This window comes from Erpetoichthys calabaricus, chromosome 16 (genome assembly GCF_900747795.2).
Source record: "Erpetoichthys calabaricus chromosome 16, fErpCal1.3, whole genome shotgun sequence".
NCBI classification, from domain to species: domain Eukaryota; kingdom Metazoa; phylum Chordata; class Cladistia; order Polypteriformes; family Polypteridae; genus Erpetoichthys; species Erpetoichthys calabaricus.
The window spans coordinates 83998151-84019492 of record NC_041409.2 but is presented as its reverse complement, the minus strand read 5'-3'; the positions used below and the strand labels follow the sequence as shown (position 1 = coordinate 84019492).

The window sequence follows — 21342 nt, the reverse complement described above, 5'->3', positions numbered from 1 at the left end:
TAAGAGAAGGTCCAATGCACAATATTAAAGTTTAATGAAAAGCAGTTTCCGCATTGTGCTCAAGTAGCTAAAGGCCTCAGGGGGATTGAGTGGCTCCAAAGAAAGAACAATAACCTGGGGTGGGCAAGAGGAAGAGAGCATACCTACAAGTGTGTGGGCTTAGAATGCAGAGAGGGTGTGTGAGAGAGACAAATTATAGTGTGTGAGCGCCAGTAGAACACGTTACAAAAGCGTGGAAGGCATGAAAAAGCAAAAGCGTGAACAGATAAAGTTTCAAATGAAAGGAGGGGACATATTAGAACATTCGACCAATTGTGATGAGAAGGGGCCATTCAGTCCAACAACTCCCTGAACCAATTTTAGAATCACAGAGAATGGGAGTATACCATAATAACACTGTCCTCAAAGTGGGAACGAACCCTGCTCCAAGTGCCAGTCCACTCATTTAGAGGGGGTAACTAAACAAACAAAATGTCTATGGGATGTGTAAGGCAAAGCAGAACACCCAGACTGAATGCACACAGACAGCAATACAGGGCGGGCATTTTAAAAGTCACAGTGTCCAGCAGTGCTAAGCAGTGGGGGACACAAGCATGTATAACCATTGTTTTTTACTCCCTATTTAAAACTCTTGAACAGCATGGTGGTACATTGAATGGCACTGCTACCTTAAGGATCCAGCATCCTGGTTTTAGATCACGTGTCCAGTGAGTATTGATGTGGACAAGCAGGAGTAGCCAGCACTGCCTGGGCTAGAATAAAGTGCAGGTACGGTCACTGAATAAATTCCCCAGGTGGAAAAAAAAAACTGTAGCCCCAAACCAAAATTACACAAACTAAACCCAGCATGGCGAGCAACTTTGCATACCTGTGCCAAGTTCCAAAAATACCTCCTGGGGCACTTCCCTAACAAAGCACAGGTGTGGTCACTAAATAAAGTTCCCTAATGGGAAAAGTCTGGAAAGAAAAATAGCCTGAGGTCTTCCACTGTAGAGATGGGGAATCACGACAAAATGTGGCAGAGTTAGGCTCAACGGTATGGACAGGCATAACACACACACACACATTCAGCTCTTTATATTACAATTAGAATTCACACACACAATCGTGTGTCTCTATATTATATAAAATCCAACGTCTGTCCATCTGTCAGTCCATCCGTTTTTCACAAGAAAACTACTTAACGGATTTAGATCGGCTTTTTTTCTATAATTTGCTTGAACATTCCGGTTGCTTTCGCAACTTCTCTCATCAAGCTAAGAATCATCGTTCACTTGTGGCACCGATTTATTTGTGTGAATCCGAGAGAGATCCACCAGGCCGAGGGGAGCGGGGCAGGGCCCTCCTCACTCATGCACCAGCCTTAGTGCAGATCTTACATCCTCTTAGCTAGCGAACGAAAGAACTACTTCACGGATTTAGATCGGGTTTTTTTCTAGAATTTGCTTGAACATTCTGGTTGATTTTGTGACTTCTCTCATCACGCTAAGAATCGTAGTTTGCTTGCAGGAGCGATATATTTGCGGTAATCCGACACAGAGGTTATGGGCTGAGGGGATGGGAAAGCGTGACGTCAGGTGTGGGGAGTCGGTCTATCTCTGTGTTTTGGAGCATAACTTGCCTCCGCTTAGCTAGCGATGATTTATTGATTTTTAAAGTTTGTCCTGTTACACTATTCACAGTTAAAGGCTAGTACTTTATATATCAGTGTTGGATCGATACCAAAAATTTGACTTTAGTATCGGTAAGAGCATTCAGACCTCAGTAGCAGGACCAGAATGATTTCAAGGCAAAAAAACTGATACGTTCCCCCCCCCCCAGCCACTGCCATGCACACCTCTGCAAGTCATTATCAGGAATTGGTGGGGGTTGGGATTCCCTCTTCGGAGAGTCCAGGGCATTTATATAAATATATACATCCTAAGACGGAGGGTTAGAGAGTCCCCCTTGATGATTTGACCTCAATAACATACATATCTTTCTATATAATATGCTACCGTGGCTGTTTGTTTGTCTGTCCAAGATATTAAATCACCTGTAGCTTTCAAACCATTAGATCTATTGACCTGAAATTTGGTACACATATACTACGTGACGTCTACTATCCGCTTTCAGGGTGATGACTGACCTCCAAGGTTATTCCTCATTTTATTTTATTGTAGAATCAACACTTGGCAGCGACCAGCAGAGCTGCCGTGCAGCGCATGCATACGGGCGCCATTCTCATCCCTTCCGCCTTCACCGTCACTTCCCCCACCTCTTCATATCTTAAATCATTCTTGAGGCAAATTGAAGACTGAAGTGCCAGCTTAAGTGAAAAATTAAAGAAAAACGTACTAAGTAATTGCAACATAAACACTGACTTAATCAGTTTTAACGCGGGCCGCTAAGGTGGAGTAAAGAAGAGCTGCTCAGGAAGCAGCAAGCACATCAACCTCTGAGCAAACGAATGATAAACGTACAGAGAAAGAGGATGAAAATTAGGAATGCTCAAGTCAAATGTATTCACTGCACGTTATTCAATATAACAATCAAAGAACGGGATGGTTAGGATGACTTGAAGTTCCAATTGCACTAATAAATGACTGAGACACAAGGTGTTTGAAAACTATTATTTACTTCTGGTACTGAAATTAAACAAAGTGTTGGGGTAACAGACAAGACCCCAATTATAGTAAGTCTGCACCAGGGATCTTCTTCTAAGTTCTTACCTCTGATCTGGTTATGGATGTGTTGAGTCGTGTGATAAAAGACCAATCCCTCTGGTGCAGGCTTTCTGCTGATGATACTGTTGTGTAGCAAGGAATTGCACAGGGCATTGGAAGGATGGAGAAGGGCATTGGCAGATAGAGGATTGAAGATAAATAGGAAGAAGATAGAATATCTGAGGTTTAATGATGATAAGGATTCAGAAGTTCACATGCAGGGAGAGCTATTGCAAAGAGTGGATAAGTTTAAATATCTCAGATCAGTGGTTGCCCAAGATGGAAAACTAGACACAGAGATAATCAACAGAGTGATAAGCGGATAGAACAAGGTATCGGGAGTATTGGGTGCTTGAAGAATTAAGGCAAAGGTTAAAGGTACAGATTTTAAGACAGTGGTGAGGCTTGCAATGATGTAGGGAGCGGAGATGTGGGCAGTAAAGGAAGCGCAGGAAAAGAAGTTAAATGTGGCAGAAATCAGAATGTGAAGATGTACAGTATGTATGGAGATACAGAAAAGAACAGAGTAAGAAATGAGACATTCAGAGGTACAACAAAAGTCGGAAAGATAACTAAAAAAAGTAAAGGGAAGTAGATTGAAGTGCTATGGAGGTAAGACGATGACTATGTGGGTAAAAGATTGATGAGAACTGAAAAGGTCAGGGTTAGAGAAAACACGGAAGGCCAAAGTAGAAATGGATGGATAGTGTAAAAGAAGATCTGAGGGGGAAAAGTCAACACTGGTGAGGAGGTACAGGACCGAGCTGTTTGGAGAAGTTTCATCAAGCACATAGACCCCAAGTAGAAGTGGGAAAAGATGAAGAAGAAGTAGAAGACTGAAATTAAAGAAATGCTCAGTTAAAAGCTGAGAGTTTTCAACACTTTTTCAGTACCAGTATACAGCAAAACCATAATATTTAAAATTTACAGTATATACATAAATATTCACACACACACACACTTTTGTAATCTAGCTGTTCTACTTTATGGACACTCCCATGTGAAGTGAATGGTTTTGACTGTCTCATAACAACAACGTATGTCAATGTCAGGGATATACTTGAGTAGACAATAAGCTGACATCAGGTCCTCATGGTCGACATATTCAATGGAGAAGATATCAGCAGGTGTAAAGAACTGGACAACCAAATCATTATGGTCAGAGCATTTCCAAAACGGCAAGGCTTTTAGTATTAGTACTGCCTATTAGTAGTCTGAGAAAGAAAAAAAAACCTGAACTGGCAACATGGTGGTGGGCGTTCAAAATCCATCAATGTAAGAGGTCAACAAAGGCTATCCCATTTGGGGTTACGAGAGTAATGTGTCACGACATAGTGCATTGAACCCTGCTGAATATGGGACTTTGTATCCACAGGGCAGTGAGAGCGCCCATGTTAGCCCTATCTAACATCACAAAAGGCATATAAGTATCAAAAATGGTCCTTGGGTCAAGAGAAGATTGCCACCTGGTCCAATGAATCTTGTTTTCTGTTGTATCATGTGGATGGATGTCCAGGTACATGTGCGTCATTTACCTGGGGAAGAGATGGCACCAAGATGCACCGTGGGAAAACAACAAGCCAGAGGAGAGAAGGTGATATTTTAGGCACTGTTCTGCTGGGAAAACCTTGCGTTCAGGCATTCATGGGGACACTGGTTAGGGGGTATGCTTTAAATTAAACATCAATACAGACAAGGACACCCCTTCAATGTAACGGTATTCGTTGATGAAGTGGCATCTTTCAGCAGGATAAATGTGCCCTGTCACACTGCACAAATTGTTCAGGAATGGTTTGAGGAACATGATGAAGAGTTCAAGGTGTTGCCCTGGCCTCCAAATTCCCCAGAATGAACACAAATATACACGTATATAGCTCCTCTTCTACATCAGTTTTAACACTATATTTCAATGTTGTTTAAAGCACCTTCCCAGATTTCACCACTGAGGTCCTGTGTACTGTACATGAGAAGAAGTGGCAGAGTGTGAGTAAGTAAAGGAGACTAAAACAGATTAGAATATGAGGAAGTAACCTATACTTGGCAGGCTGTCAAACCAAGAGGCATGGCAGCACACCACTAGAGTTGGGTTTGAATTCCACAGCCTAGCATTGTCCACCTGAGGTTTACACATTTTTCCACTTCCCTTCCACATTCCAGTGATCTACATGACATGTTTATAGGCATCTTTAACTTGGCACCTTATACACATGAATGTGCCCTATCACGTACAAGGATACCATCCAGGGTTGACTCCCACCACGACTCTGAACTGGAGAAGGATTGAACAATGCGCGGATGGATAGTTCTTGTGAAATGTGGAGTGACACTGATGGCAACCTTCCTATCTCAAGGCATCTGAACTCTGGATTGATTCTTTGTCTCCTGTATTGGTCGTGTTTTTGTGGATTCCACCCCACCCAAATCCTCAAGTCTCTCTACTCCTGCAGGTCAAACACAAGCTGTTACATTTTTGGATGTCCCCAAAACGGCCTAATATGAGAAGGCCAGGGTACATGTGGTAATGCATCTTGTATTGAACTGGCACACCATTCGGTTTCATTTTTCTTTACAGATGGATGTGCCAGTTGGGGAACTTGGGTCTCTTTCCAAGGACTTGAGATAAGCCCCAGTAGAAGAGGACGTATTGGAGGTATTCAGCACAGAACTCAGTCCAAACTACTAGCAGGGCATTTGCACCCTCAGGTGGACAACCCTATCATGTGCCACCACCACACAAAAAGCACTAGATAAAGATAAAACACACACACACACACGGATGGACAGCTTGTGAAAGAACAGAAAAACATTTCACAAGTGTGTGTATAAAACAGAACAGAACCCATTTTGAAGGTCAAGGAGCCCAGAGCACATTCACTTCTGTGAAAGAGTGACAAACTAAAACTGAAAATGAAAATGCAGGGAACACGTGCTTGTGTTCATGATTTGGGTATTCCCCATATCAGACTTGCACGTTATCCATTCAGCCATCAACTGTATGAACCCGCTTGGTCCATTGTTGGGTCACAAGCAGGAAGGGCCTAGACCGGCAAAACTGATTGCAAGGCAGGAAGCTGCCCTAGACAGGATGCCAGTCTATCTCAGGGCACACACCTACAGTCGACCCTGGTGGTGCCTGGTGAAAGACCCACACAGATGTAGGAAGAACATGCAAACTCCAGAAGAACAGACACCAAACTCGCCCTCAGGCTCACCTCAAATCACTCTACCACCTTGACGGCCATCTTTGAACCACAAATTAAATGTATACTAACCTGATTATATTTAAATCTGACAGTAACATGACTAAACTGTATTTTAGTTTTTTGTAAATATAAACCTTAGTTCATGTTAGCCAGAATACCTTGGTGAAAAAGTAACACTTTATATAACAATGAAAAAAAAACTAATTTAGAATAATACACATATGGACGCACTTGTGAGGTTCTATGCTCTTTCTCAACCATTCAGGTCTATTGATGGCACCAAGTCCCAGTTTGGACTCTTTTCATGTGTAGTTCCAACTGGTGGAACAAGCTGCCCACCTCCATTCAGAATTCTATGAGATAGATTCTTGTAACTAAAGCCGATGTCACATTACATAACTTCTTGTTGTGGGGTAAGTCAGATCTGCCGACTACAGTCACCGATCTCATCACTGTACCACATCAAATGACACAACTGAAAATCCCAGTCTGTGTTACAGATAGATAGATAGATAGATAGATAGATAGATAGATAGATAGATAGATAGATAGATAGATAGATAGATAGATATTATCTCACAAAAGTGAGTACACCCCTCACATTTTTGTAAATATTTTATTATATCTTTTCATGGGACAACACTGAAGATGTGACACTTTGATACAATGTAAAGTAGTCGGTGTACAGCTTGTATAACGGTGTAAATTTGCTGTCCCCCTCAAAATAACTCAACAAACAGCCACTAATTTCTAAACCGCTGGCAACAAAAGTGAGTACACCCCTAAGTGAAAAATGTCCAAATTGTGCCCAATCAGCCATTTTTCCTCCCCGGTGTCATGTGACTCGTTCGTGTTACAAGGTCTCAGGTGTGAATGGGGAGCAGGTGTGCTAAATTTGGTGTACGCCGACTACTTTTCATTGTATCAAGGTGTGATATCTTCAGTGTTGTCCCATGAAAAGATACAATAAAATATTTACAACAATGTGAGGGGTGTGATCACTTTTGTGATATACTGTAGATAGATAGATAGATAGATAGATAGATAGATAGATAGATAGATAGATAGATAGATAGATAGATAGATAATCTGAGGTACAAAACATGCATGTTCCTTATTCCTCATCGCCACATTCAATGCTTTGTACAGCCAGCTGAATGCTCATTGGCTCTCAGCTCGAACACACAAAGACCCCGCCCCTCCAACTAAAGAGTAAATCAAACCTGTTTGATATTATCTTAGCTCAGGGGTCCCCAACTCCAGTCTTGGAGGGCTGCAGTGGTTGCAGTTTTTCATTCTAACCCCTTTCTTAATTAGTGACCCGTTTTCACTACTAATTAACTGCTTTTCAATTCATTTTAGTTGATTTGCTCTTGAAGACTCAGACACCTTCATTGTTTCTTTTTCCTTAATTAGCAGCCAAACAAAAATGAGATACAAAATGAGCCAAAACAGGACCAGCAGACTGTGTCCATCATACTATATCTGAAAATAAAGAAAGATGAAGGTCTCAGGAATGTTGATCTGCTGAGGTCCACAAAACATTTTAATGGTGTGCTCTTAGAAAAGAGAAAATCAACAATTACAGAAATGTTGCTGCTCTCATTGTACAACAGCATACAAGAAATGGAATTAAAGAACAGGTTTAATTAACAAAAAGACTCAGCACCTGATTAAGCAGCTGGTTGGAGTGGAATTGGTTGGAGTCTGAGGCCCTGACTTAATTGGTCTTCTGTTAGCTCACTCATTTTACATTTGATTTCTGTTTTGGGTGACGTTTAAGGAAAGAAATGAAACAATTCAGAGTAACAAATCTTATAAAAGAAGTCAATTAAAATGAAAGGAAAAGGAGTTAATTAGCAGCACATTCAAGGAAAGGGATAGAATGAAAACCTGCAGCCACTGCGGCCCTCCAGGACCAGAGCTGGAGACCCCTGTCCTAGCCATGTCGCAGACTAGTTGGTGTCAGGCGTTGGTATGTCACATTAAACAACTAACTTCACAGGAGATGCGGTACTGACTGCCTACAACTGGCTAAGTCACCTAAAGCAGGGGTCGCCGGCTCCAGTCCTGGAGGACCACCGTGGCTGCAGGTTTTCACTCTGACCTTTTTTTAAAAAGAGTGCCCTGTTTGTGCTGCTAATTAACTTCTTGTGAATTCATTTTAATGGACTTGTTTTTTCAGATTTGTTCCCCTAAATTTCTTCATCATTCCTCTGAATTTCTTCATTTCTTTCTTTAAATGGCACCCAAACACAAATGAAATGTGAAGTGAGGGAGCCAAGAGAAGACCAGCTAAGTCAGGGCTTAGCTTTATTCTTGTCGTTCATTAAACCCGTTCTTTAATTCCATGGCTTGTTGCTGCTCTCGTGGTGCATTAGCAGACATTTCCCAAATTGTTGATTTTCTCTTTCTAAGAGCACACCATTAAAATGTTTTGATGATCTGAGCACACCAGCATTCCTAAGACCTTCATCTTTCTTTATTTTCAGATACTGTGTGATGGACACCGGTTGTTTTGGCTCATTTTGTATCTTATTATTGTTTGGCTGCTAATTAAGTAAAAAGAAAGAATGAAGGGGTCGGAGTCTTCAAGAGCAAGTCAAATAAAATTAGTTCAAAAGAAGTTCACTAGCAGCAAAAACAGGTCACTGATTAAGAAAAGGACGAGAATGAAAACCTGCAGCCACTGGGGCCCACCAGGACCGGAGTTGGCGACCCCTGACCTAAAGTTACATGAGCTTAAGGAATTGTAATTGCTGACCTTCTGTTAAAACTCTTCCCTTGTGATGATCAATTAGGTACCCTTACCCTGTAACACTTGTTCCTAAACTGTCCCCAGGCATGACGCTCACTTGATTACATTGTCCGTTTTTTGTAAGTCGCTTTGGATAAAAGTGTCTGCTAAGCAAATAAATGGAAATTGTGGATGACAGGATGGGCATTTTAAGACATTGTGTTGTCTTGTGTATAGGAGACAAAACACGTCTTGGAAAGCCTGCTTGGCTCCCTGATCCACTCACATGCTGAAGGGATGGATGGAGGCTTTTTGAGAGGAACACAACACATTTTGCGAGGATGGGCACGAAGACAGTCTGAAAGTGTGTTTAAACTGAAACAAGCAACCATTTAAAACGGTGTTTTGTATTTATCATTACCCTTGTGCTGGATACATAAATAAAATGTGTGCAAATGTTACACATAAAATGTATTTTTGTTTAAAAACTGTGATGAAATGGTGGCAAATACATCAAACTACATTCTTTTAATTTAAAGAAGCAATGCATTTTGCAAAACCACAATTTGGCAGGTGTCCCTAACACAACATTCTCAAAACTTTCCCTTCATGTCATTGTTGTGATAGGAAACGGCCCCAGGCGGGACGCCAGTCCATCGCAGGGTGTTCTCCACATGTGTGGAGGTGGTGGGGGGAGAACATGCTGCCAGAAAGGCTTCCAGCCGCTGCAAAGACTACAAATCACAACATGCAGGCTTGATTGATGTAATGGTGTGTGGCTTTCACTCCATTAAGAAGCATCTGAACCTTAGATTGACTCCTCGTCTCCTCTATTTGTTGTGTTTGCGTGCCCCCACCCCCCCACGTCTCTGTACTCTGGCAGGCCAAACACAAGCCGTTCCGTTAGGTTCTCTGATGATTTTAAGATGGTCCACTATGCGCAGGCCTGGGTGTGTGTGGTAATGTATTGTGAATTCTAAATCTATATGTGGAGTGGCACTGGTGCCCTTCTTGTCTCCAGGCATCTGAACCCAAGAGGTGTTCCTAATCTTCTCCATTCACTGTCTGTCTGTCATGGTCTAATTTTTTTTTTTCCTCCCACAGAATAAACAAAAGCTGTTAAGTTGTCCGATTAACTTAAAATGCACCAATATGAGGTGGACTAAGTATGTGTGACAATGGGTCTTCTGTTGAACTGGCACACCATTCAAGTCCTACATCTTGCTGCCTGCACCACAACGCTATGCACTGACGTTTACAGAATGAGCATTTCAGAAGAACACTGCAGATTTTGAGATGGTTGGCATATCGGACAGTCTAAAAGTCTGCTTATGGTAATCAAGCATGGGATTAATAAAGTATCTATCTATCTATCTATCTATCAAGCAATTTATTACCACTTTAATGGCATTCTATAAATCCTTGTCCTGGATGTGTGATTGATACGCATATACTGTACTGTACTTTTACTTTAAAACTCTGGCAAACTGCTGGCAGACACAAACTTTTTTTTCTTTATTTTACGAGGCAAATCATCTTGCAAAACCGCATCTTGGCGGGTGTACATAACACAACATTCTTAAAACCGCTCACTTCAAATCAGACTTGTGAAGGGAACCAGCCCCGGGCTGGCCGCCAGTTCATGGAATGGTGTTCGAAACGCGATGTCTGCAAATATATATTATATGAAGAACATGATGTCTGAAAAGCCGCCAGCCGCTGCGAAGACCACAGATCACAATACGCAGGCTTGATTGATGTAATGTTGCGCGGCTTTCACGCGATTAAAAAGAATGAAAGTGCACGCGTTTTTTTGGGAAGCGTGTAAATCCATCCACAACCGACCTTGATTTTATATAGCGCCATTCAGAAAGCTTTGCTGAGTGAACCGAACGACAATGCAGCTACCGATGGGACCGATCGCAGTGCGTTAAAGTTAAGGCTGCATGTGTGAGGAGAGGTGAGGTGAGTAAGCGCGGCATGCGAGAAAGGGGCGCGCACGGACGCTGTCGTTAATCTGACAAACAAACCGCCAACGCGACTGTCCTCGGGGGCAGAAATCGATCCTGAGAACATCGCGCGAACACACGCCGTGGTGCGCAGAACCCATCGACGAAGACGCTCAGGTGCGCCTAACAATTTAACAATTAACACCCCCCCCCCCCCCCCGTTTTGTTTTGGACCCCCCGAACAACTCACCCAAGTCACCAGAGGGCACTCCAAGAAGTTCCTCATCAACTCGGAGAAAGTGATGTCCATGGTACGAGACGGAGTGATTGTAGGGGCGTTCAAGTCAGGTCGCTTTAGGGCACTAGTGGCGCGAGGCGAAGGGACAAAGCGACCATCTGTGTTGTCTCTAGATGAATCCCAAATAGTAGAAGCTAAAGCGACGCCCGGCTTCGTCCCATCGTGAGGCGACACTCAAAAAGCCAGTCCACAAGTAAAAAAAAAAAATGAAACAAACTCGCTGATTACCCTTTGCAAATAACCTCCACTTAGTAGCGTTCTCGGACAGCCATGCATAGATCAAAAGATCGTGAGAAGAAGAAAAAAAAAAGTAACGCCGCCACCGCTTCACCACCTTGCGCCTCTCTCGCGCTCCGCTCACTGCAGAGCATCCAACCTGCGACAGTAAGCACCGCCCGCTTTCCAGACAGACATCAACGGTAGCCAATCACGAGTCGCAACCGCCCAACCGTCCTGACAGGCCATCCAATTGAAATTTGTGGAGTGACGTAATCGACAACCCACGGGTCGCTGCTCCGCAACTTAATCGGGAACAAAAGGGAAAGGGGGACGGCACGGAGACGAAGGACTTGAAGTTGGGAGGAGCGGCGAAGAAGGGTGAGAGCAGGTGCTCTGTTTGAGTGCGTCGAAATAAGCACGTGCCTAGAAGAAACGAGTGTTACAACGTGTTTCGTTGTATCTGGCAACTTTCTAGGAGTAGGCTAGGAAGGTAAACTCGGCAGTATTCGATGAATTGAAGTTTGGCCGGACCTCGTTTCGTTTTCTTTCGGTAAGTTCCGAGAAGCTCGTTCATTCGGTTGCGTATTCGTTTCCTAGCCGTATCGGTTTCGAGTGGCCAACCGCCTGAATAACTGGAGCGGCATATCTATCACAACTACTTAAAATTGCACCAAAAATGAGGTCGACTGACGGGAACCCCCATCGCTGCGTCGATGTAATTGCAACTATCCACAACCTCAATGTAGCCATACACGTATACAACAATGAAAAACAAGACCAGTGGCGTATTAAACATGTAAGCTAAAGTCACGGCAACTTAGTGCATAAATGTATTGTATATAAAGAGACCTTTTCTCAAATTCGTCTTGCAAACCTGCCAGACGCCCGGGATCTCTACAGTCGGTACGCAACTCTCGGCGTCTGCTGATACCTACTGTACTGTCTGGTGGTCAGTCCTGGGAGATCCCTCAGATAACACTTAAGGAACTCGGCCATCGTCTTTTATGAAAACGTATACCTGCTCAAATCACAATTAATTGTTCTAACTCTACAGAGCATAATTCTACTTCGTCAAATTTTATAATGCCAGTCTTTTCCCATAATGTTTTTTGTACAACATTGTGTTACATTAATTGTACAGTATTTTGTTACTTTGCCCTTCACAAAACAAATGACCACAATCCAATCTCAAAAATAAAGATGGATAGGGTACCAGCGAAAAGTCTGGACACCCAGAAATTATCATGTTTTGAAAGAAATTTATCTTTTGTTTATCACTATAATGCCCGTGCTGAGTGCCGATATGGAACTTCTGTTCCGTACATGGCTGTTTCAGGTGGTTTACTATCCTAGGTCTGCTCAATAGAATTCATTTTGAAACTCTGCAGGCTTGCCGTTTTTATAGGCTGCTGGTGATGAAATTCCAGCTCGTATAATGGGTGTCTCATCCCTGGCTGATGCAACTTGGCCGCACCATTACATAGTCCTCCCTTCAAAGCTGCTGCCCCAGCGACCACTTCCAGCTCTTCATTTCTGCTGCTGGTGGCAAAAGCACATCAGCTGGCATTGTGAGTGCTTCACTGCTGGCTGGTGCAGTAGGGATGTTGAGTACTGCCCTGTCAGATGGTACAGTGGAAGTGCCGAGTACTGTGCTGTTGTACAGTGTGCTGTGTGGTAATTTGTCAATTACAAGTGAGCAGGAGATCCTCCTTATCTGGAGCTGCAGATATGCCTCTCTTGCTTGTTTTCCTTCGTTGAACTGACACTAGAAACACTCAGTTGTGAGACGTTCCCTGCACTGCTGCTCTGTAACGCTTTTGCGATCTGCCTTGTGAAGCTGCAGAGGTAGCATTCTGTCAGCGGTCTTCTACCCTGTACTGATGGAGCAAACAGCACTCCAGATCATGCATCTCAGCCTCAAGACTCTCCTTCAACTCCTCAAAAGAGCCAAGCAGCTCTTTGAAGAGTCTTGCCCTCATCCCACTGCTGACACCAATGTAGTGCAGAGTGCCAGAATGGATCATCTTGCTCTTTATATGGCTTTTTCTAGTGAACGCTTTTCTTAAAATGACTGCTCCTCTTTGCAGCAGTAGATGGAACTCTTGTTTGCAACTTTGCAGGCTTGTAGTTCTTATTTGCACCCCTGTGGTTGGTGATGGAATTCCACCTATTACTGTGGGTGACTCATCCCAGGCAGTTGCAGCTTGTTCTAAAATTATGCATCACATCAAATTTTGGAGTGTTTTGTTACTTTGGATTGTGGTCATTTGTTTAGTGAAGGGCACTAGATCAAATAAAGACTGATACGCTACCAGGTGAAAGTCTGGAAACCCAGACGTTGTCATTTCTTTGATAGAAAATGTTCTCTTTTATTTATTGAAATACCGTTAAATCGATTAAACTACAGCCAACACATTACTTGTGCTGCTAATGTCTATTACTGCTTGAAATGACTAATTTTTAATTTATTATTCACGTATGGCTTTACAAAGTTCTTGTAACACATCACATTACGTAACCTCTTGTTGTGGGATATGTCAGGTTTGTCGACTACAGTCACCAATCTCATCACTGCACCATGTCAAATTACGCAACGGAAAATCGCAGCCCATGTTACATGTTACAAGCGCAGTTTTGCTTGCCACTTTTTCTGACAGCCAGTAACGTGCTGCCTGACAAAGTGTCGCTGAACAGTGTTAACAGCTGCAGCATGTTGTAATGTGTGCCTGTTATTTTTTTTCAATTCTGTTTTAAAAACATAAAACAAGACTTCAGATGGACGAGCTTCTATTCTGTTTTAGATAGATAGATAGATGGATGTCAAAAGCAGTGTGGTGTAGTGGTTAAGACTTTGGACTTGAAACACTGAGGTTATGAGTTCAAGTCCCGCTACTGAAACTCTGTGACAATGAGAAAGTCACGGGACCTGCCTGCATTCCAATTGGAAAACCAAAAGAAATGTAACTAATTGTATCATAAATGTTGCAAGTTGCCTTGAATAAAGGCGTCTGCCAAATAATTAAATGTAATAATGTAAATGAAAGGTATTTATATTATAGCCCAGTGGCCAATGCTACTGGGGGGACCGTAATGTTCCTATTTAATACTAATAATTATTTGATTTTTGCTAATCATTTTAACTGTTCACCTCTGGGGGGGGGAAGGGGGGGTTTGACCAGACTTTAATTTGATTGTCAATTAACCAAGCGGCCCTAAACTTCAAGGTTGGACCCCCCACCCCACCACTAGTACCCGTTTGGTGCCAGGCATACCTACCTTGTCATTTCCAGCTCCGCAGATGTCGCATCTTGGAGCTAAAATCACATTCATTTTTCCCCACACATCAAGCAACACTCAATACCCCATTAATGACAAAGCAGGACTTTAGGAATTTTTGCAAATTTAAAAAAACAAAATGCAGTATCATATTGATGTCAGAAATTCAGACACTTTGCTCTGACACTTGAAATCTGGCTCAGGTGCATTTCATTCTATTGATCGTCTTTGAAATGTCTGGCGTCACCTCCTGTGGTCAGTTCAGTTGATCATACTGCTCAGGATTGAGAAAGGCACTTGCCGGTCTACAGAAAGTCCCACAGCTGACAAAGACCAAGCCCTGGGGTCAAAAGAATCCCCTGCACATGTTAAGGCACAAATGTGGGGAACGCTGAACATTGAAGCCTGCAGCACTGAAAGCTCCCAAGTGGACTCAGTAATTCTTAAAATTTTGAAGAACTATAATTCTTCCTAGAGCAGGCTGCCTGGCCAATTGAGCATTCTGGGTGGAATAGTCTTTTTGTATAATGTATTAACCCTTAACAACTCACACTGGTGTATTTTGTACACCAATATCAGTTATTGTTTGTCCAACGTCCTTTTACGTGAACCTACCGGCAGCATCCGCCATGTGTGCTCCGCTTGATTCCCTACAAGTACAATGTCGCAATGGTTTCCCTCCAGTCTGCCCCGAGCCGGTTTTCTGAGTGGATGCACAGTCACAAGTTCCATACAGAGCATTTGGTACACCGTGCGAGTCCTTTTTTTGTTCTTTACGTCGCCTTATACAATTTCTTGTATTAGGAATTTGTTAGTTTTCGCATACATGCTTGGGGTAAGAGCACAGAGTCAGCCATTGTACAGCGCCCCTGGAGCAATTACAGGTTAAGGGTCTTGCTCAAGGGCCCATAAGAATAGGATCTCTTTTGGCAGTGACAGGGATTCGAACCGGCAACCTTCGGGATACTAGCCCAAATCCTTAGCCTCAGAGCCATGTATAACTTGTATGTATGTATGACAAAGATGAGATGTTCTTCTTGCAACGACTTTGTCTGCAAAGTGAAATGTGATTCCTGTGCAAATCCTGCAGTGGATGACAGTGTGACCGGCGACGAATGAGCACTGGAGAAGTGGATCAAGTTTATTCTCAGACTGTCATACTATTCAGTAATATGGTATTAAATAGCATTACACACATGCACAATTCAAAATTATTGCAATATTTTATGTTACAACCTCACAACATGCATACAAATAGTAATTTTAACACTGGTGCATGAAGTACACCGCACGAGTACTTATGAGATGAGAAATGGTGCAAGTAGTTAAGGGTTAAACAAACTGAAATATGACCGACACAAATATTCAGACCCTTTACTGTGGCACTTTAAATTTCTGTAAGGTGGCCTCCCATTCTATGGATCATCAGGGAGATGTTTGTAGTCCCCTTGTGGTCAATTGTCTGGACCCGAGTAGGAAAGGCCCGCAGCTGTTTCTAGAAGGTCCCACAGTTGACCAAACACCAGACAAGACTGTTGTGAGGCACAACCCTGGAGAAGGCTACAGAAAAAACTGGCACGCAGGCGTATCTCGCTCAACTGGAAGAATCCAAACTCTCCTGTTCCAAGTCGGTGGGTAACTGATGTTATATACTATTTGAAAAATCAAATTCACACTTGGATATCTGTATAAAACTTTCTCAAAACCTGGCAGGACCTAATCCAGGGGTGGCAAACTCCAGTCCTGGAGGGCTGCAGGTTTTCATTCTAACCATCTTCTTCATTAGTTTTTGTTGCTACTTAACTTCTTTTGCCTTAATTTTAATTAACTTGACTCAGGCCCCTTAGTTGTTTCTTTATATTTAATAATTAATTAGCTGCCAAACAGTAATGAGACACAAAACAAACCGCCACATGACCAGCTCCCCTGTGCCTATCACACAATATCTGAAAATAAAGAAAGGTGAAGGTCTCGGTAAGGTTGATCTCTCAGGTCCCCAAAACATTTTGACAATGTTCTTAGAAAAAATAGAAAATCAACAGTTATGGAAATGTCTGCTGTGGCAGAATGAGAGCAGCAACAAGCCATGGAATTAAATAACGGGTTTAATTAACAGCAAAAATCAGCTTTTCATTAAGAAACTGGTTGGAGTGAAATTAGTTGGAGTTTGAAGCCCCAATTTAGCTGGTCGAATGTTGACTTGTTTCACATCTCATTTCTGTTTGGCCGTCATTTAATGACGAAAATAATTAATTCAGAGCACTGAATCCTTAAAAACAGGGCTATTAAAATGAAGGGAAAAAAGTTAATTAGCAGTGAAAACTGATCACTGATTAGGAAAAGGGCGAGAGTGAAAACCTGCAGCCACAGCGGCCCTCCAGGCCTGGAGTTTGCCACCCCTGATCTAATCAATATCATTTTAGAATAAGCATTTAAATTGAGGAAGCAGGTTCTCTCCTATCTTTTACTCCATTTATCTTTAGATAAATTAATAAATAAATATTCACTTATTTTTAGTAGCTTAAAGTTTTACTCTTGATAGCCTAGCTCTCTTTTCCAGGGGTGGGGGTTGATTTGTATTTAACCTATTTTTGTAAAACTTGATTTGTATGGAATGTTATTTGATTTTAATAAAATCAAAAAAAGAAAAAATCCTGCAGCATTAAAAGGTTCCCAAAAGCTCAGTGGTCTCCATAATTCTTAAAAGGAAGAAGCTTGGAACAACCACAACACTTCCTCAGAGCTGCCCACTTGGTCCAACTGAGCAGAGGGTGGGAGAAGGGCCTTGGTAAGAGAGGTGGCCAAGAACCCAATGGTCACTCCGGCTGAGCTCCAGAGAACCTGTGTAAGAAAATGGGAGAAACTTCCAGAAGGACAATCATCACTGCAGCACTCTACTAATCTAGCCTGTAATGTGGAGTGGCCAGACGGAAGCCACTCCTCAGTAAAATAAACATGAAAGCCAGCTTAGAGGTTGCAAAAAGGCACCAAAAGGACCCTCGGACTGAGAAACAAGATGATCTGATGAAAGCAAGATAAAATAAACCACTGCTCTTCACCGTTATGATACCATTCCCACAGTGAAACATGGTAGTGGCAGCATCATGCTGCAGGGCTGGAGACTGGAACATTAGTCAAGGTTAAGGGAAAGCTGAACGGAGCAAAGTGCAAACATATCCTTCATAAAAGATGTAAGAAAAGAGAGACAAGCTGAAAAAGGTTTGGGGATCAACCCCATATATTGTGACAACAATCACACAAATGAAAATGGCACCAGAGCAGCTTCTGGGACGGAGTCCAAAACAGGACTGACTAACAAGGGGAGGGGGGTTGAACTTTATAGGTAGTGGACCGGAAGAGGTGGGTCCATGAGGGAGTTGGCGGAAGTGAGGTCAGTAGGAGGGCGTGTTCAGTGCAGGAGCTGCTTGTGCTTTAGCTGGGCTTTCCTTTTGGCGATCTGTAGAGGAAGTTGAGACGAGACATTAGTGCACTTCACCAACCCGTGACTGCGCGTCTTACCCCCAGTGAAGCCCTTAGACGGTCACACAGTTGCGCTTGGGAGGCAAAGACCAACACGCTCTGAACCTCAGACTGAGCTGAAGGTCCAGCCGGACAGTGACCCTAAAGACAAAGTAAAGGTGACACAGGAGTGGCTTGGGGATGACACTGGGAATGTCCTTGAGAGGCCCTGCTAGAACCCGAATGCGAAGCCAATCAATCATCTCTGTAGACATGAAAACAGTTGTCCACCAATGGTCTCCATCCAACCTGCCACAACCTTAGCAGATCTGCAGAGAAGAATGGCAGGAAAGTCCATGTGTGCAAAGCAGACCCCAAAATACTCCAGGAAGGAATGGCTGCCAAAGGGGCTTCAACTAAGGACTGAGCAAAGGGTCTCGATACTTGTGTCAATGAAAGATGTCACTTTTTACTTTCTCGTATACATAGTATAGGAATCGTGAAAAAATATGACCTCAAGGTTATAGACCTTCCTGAGTCCGAAAATACCATTTTTGAAATGATGTCTGAGTGTAAACACGATAACTCGAAAACGCTTTGCCCTCGGTCAGTGGGATTTTGTACACCTGCTTTATGTCAAAAATAAGGAACCTTACCAACTTTGGGGACACTCCCGGCAACCGCAAGTGGTACTTTAGCTGAATTCGCTTGCAAATTTTCAAATGAACTATGGTTATGATTACAGATAGATGATTCAAATTTTGTATCGATATAATGAGAAAAAGCAAACATAGGAAATTTGAGAAAAACAATTACACAACCGGAAGTATGTTATTTAAACAACCATCCAAATTTTTGATATCATGGAAACATAAATGTGTACACGATATTAAAACTTGTATTAAATATAAAGCATTTTCTTTCAATAACTCTTATTAATTTTATTTTAATTTATACAAAACCAGTTTAACAATAACGTGTAAACACTGAACATGCCATGTAAATATAATACGTCCCCGTCGTGTTCCTGCAAGTCAAGTCAAGTCGGGGAGCATGCACTGGTATAGTCCTTTGCCGCACCCACTACACGACGAAACTACTCGGGATCCCGGTTGGCAACCCCCCAGGCAGACACACGGTCCAGTCCCACCCTCCGGAAATGACCCTCTAACTTACGTGGGCGACCCCTTGGCCTGGTCCAGCCACTCGAGTCCCCAACAATGGGGATCTTATGAGCTGGATCACCCTCGGGGAAACGCGGCACATGGCCGTCGTGCTGTAACTGACGCTCCCTCACAATGCAGGTCATGTGCCTCATTCGGGACTCCATGAGCAACACAAAGTCAAACCAGCGGTACTCAAGGACTTTCCGGAGAGACACAAGGAGTCCAGTCTTCATCTCAGGTCACTGGATAGCGTCCATGTCTCACAACCAGGGAGCACCAGGACTCTAAAGACTTGGACCTTCGTCCTTTTTACAGAGATATTGGGACCACCACACACCCCTTTCCAGTGACCTCATGACCCCCCTGTGCTCTCCCAATCCGTCTACTGACTTCATATCTCTGGTGTGTTCCTGCTAATACGTTTAATTTGATGATTTTTTTTTTTATTTCCATAATTAAATGTTGCTAAGTGCAGTTTTACTTATAGCAATTTATCACACCAAATACTCTATAATACTAACACTTTTTCTCTGTTTTTAGGTGACTCTTTGTACTTTGCACGTAATCAAGGTAATGCAGATGTAATCATGAGAAAATTCCACCACCGTTTTCAACCTCCCTAAGTGCAAAAATATTTTAATATAAAGTTTGATTATAAATGATTGTGTATCAATATTCTCAATTAGTTATGATGAGAAACAAAGAGATATGACATCTGAGAAATATTGTGCAACTGGAAGTGGTTCTGATGACCTTTTCCTCTCTCGCAGTAGACGAGGAGAGCGCACGCCTGATTTTTTTATTTTTCATATATTTGCAAACCTTTCTAAGCTCCTGTTTTCACTTTGTGGCCTTGTGCCCTGTGCTGGCTGGGATTGGCTCCAGCAGACCCCCGTGACCCTGTAGTTAGGATATAGCGGGTTGGATAATGGATGGATGGCTGGATGGATGTTTTCACTTTGTCATTCAGGGGGGTTCAGTGTTGCTTTTTAAGTGGGGGGGGGACTAAAATGATTTTAGTGCCAAGGCTGCAATATAACAGAATGTGTAACAAGTAGAGGGATCTAAACACTTTCTAAAGGCACTATATGCTGTAGATATGTCAATACTATGTAATCATCCATTATCCAACCCACTATATCCTAACACAGGGTCACGGGGGTCTGCTGGAGCCAATCCCAGCCAACACTGGGCGCAAGGCAGGAACAAACCCTGGGCAGGGTGCCAGCCCACCGCAGGGCACACACACCAAGGGCAATTTAGGATCGCCAATGCACCTAACCTGCATGTCTTTGGCCTGTGGGAGGAAACCCGTGCAGACACGGGGAGAACCCGGGAAGCAAACCCAGATCTCCTTACTGCAAGGCACTACCACTGCGCCACCGTGCCCCCCCCCCCCCCACCACTATGTAATCATATATCTTGTAAATACTTTGGCTACACCAACCCAAGCCTGTCTAGTCAGTTAATCTCAATTGACCAACTGGAACTCCCAGCCCGGGACAATCGATGCACAGCTAAAGAATGCCGGCGTCACCCTCGAGGTGACGTTAGTGACAAGCCGTACTTTCTTTCAACATGACCACACGGTTCCCAAGTCTGCCGGCCTCCGACTATTAAACTTGAGCTACCTGCGCCTGCTTCCATCAGCAAAGACTGGATGCTTGCCAAGGGCCTCATTACAAGCATGACATGACTAAATAATTAATCTGATGGGACACCCAGTTTGATTTGCACTGTCCAGTCAAGCGTACCTTAATGGCTGAACAAAAGGGCCTGGCTCATCTAAATAAACAGCCCAGTGCTGCAACCTTGGCCAGTCTGGTGGGATATGAAAAGCACTGGAGAGGTTTCCATGACAGCTGTGCCACACTGGCGGCTTTGTTTGGTGGCACCATCATCTAAGCCCCTTCCCGAGGGGTTGCCTGGGTGGCTCCTCGTGTACAGCATAACGACGTTCTGCCCTACGACAGGCTTCATGCCACGTGGACGATACACCAAAGTGTGAAGAACCCCCGTTCCGCACATTGTCCCAAAAAAAAAATGGATCATTTTACGCTAGTACTTTGAGGTGATGCCCTCTGTGAAAGGCGCTATATAAAGTTAACTGTACCTGAGCTGTTGACTGCCGTAAAGCATAACGTCAGGATCCGAATAAGCAAAGCAATCTCAGAGAATGTCTGAAATTAAAATATGGTAGAGGTCTCTGTCTTTCTCGCTCTCTGATATTCTACTGTAAAATAAAAACTGATATCTTCTCACCAATTGTCACCTCCTGCAAGGGTCCATCTTCCTGTCACCTGTTGTAATTGCATATTTGTGTTGCGCCC

At 43.1% G+C, this 21342-nt stretch overlaps 1 protein-coding gene across 1 annotated transcript in view; it reads right to left on the bottom strand.

Annotated features, from left to right (window-relative positions):
• The window catches only part of ccdc88c (coiled-coil domain containing 88C), a 203372-nt gene extending 192051 nt beyond the window's left edge, over positions 1-11321 (bottom strand). The window contains exon 1 of the mRNA XM_028821826.2: positions 10845-11321. Coding sequence (XP_028677659.1) covers positions 10845-10904 — 60 coding nt within the window. The 5' untranslated portion in view covers positions 10905-11321. The remainder of the gene's footprint in view (positions 1-10844) is intronic.
• Between the last annotated feature and the right edge of the window lie 10021 nt (positions 11322-21342).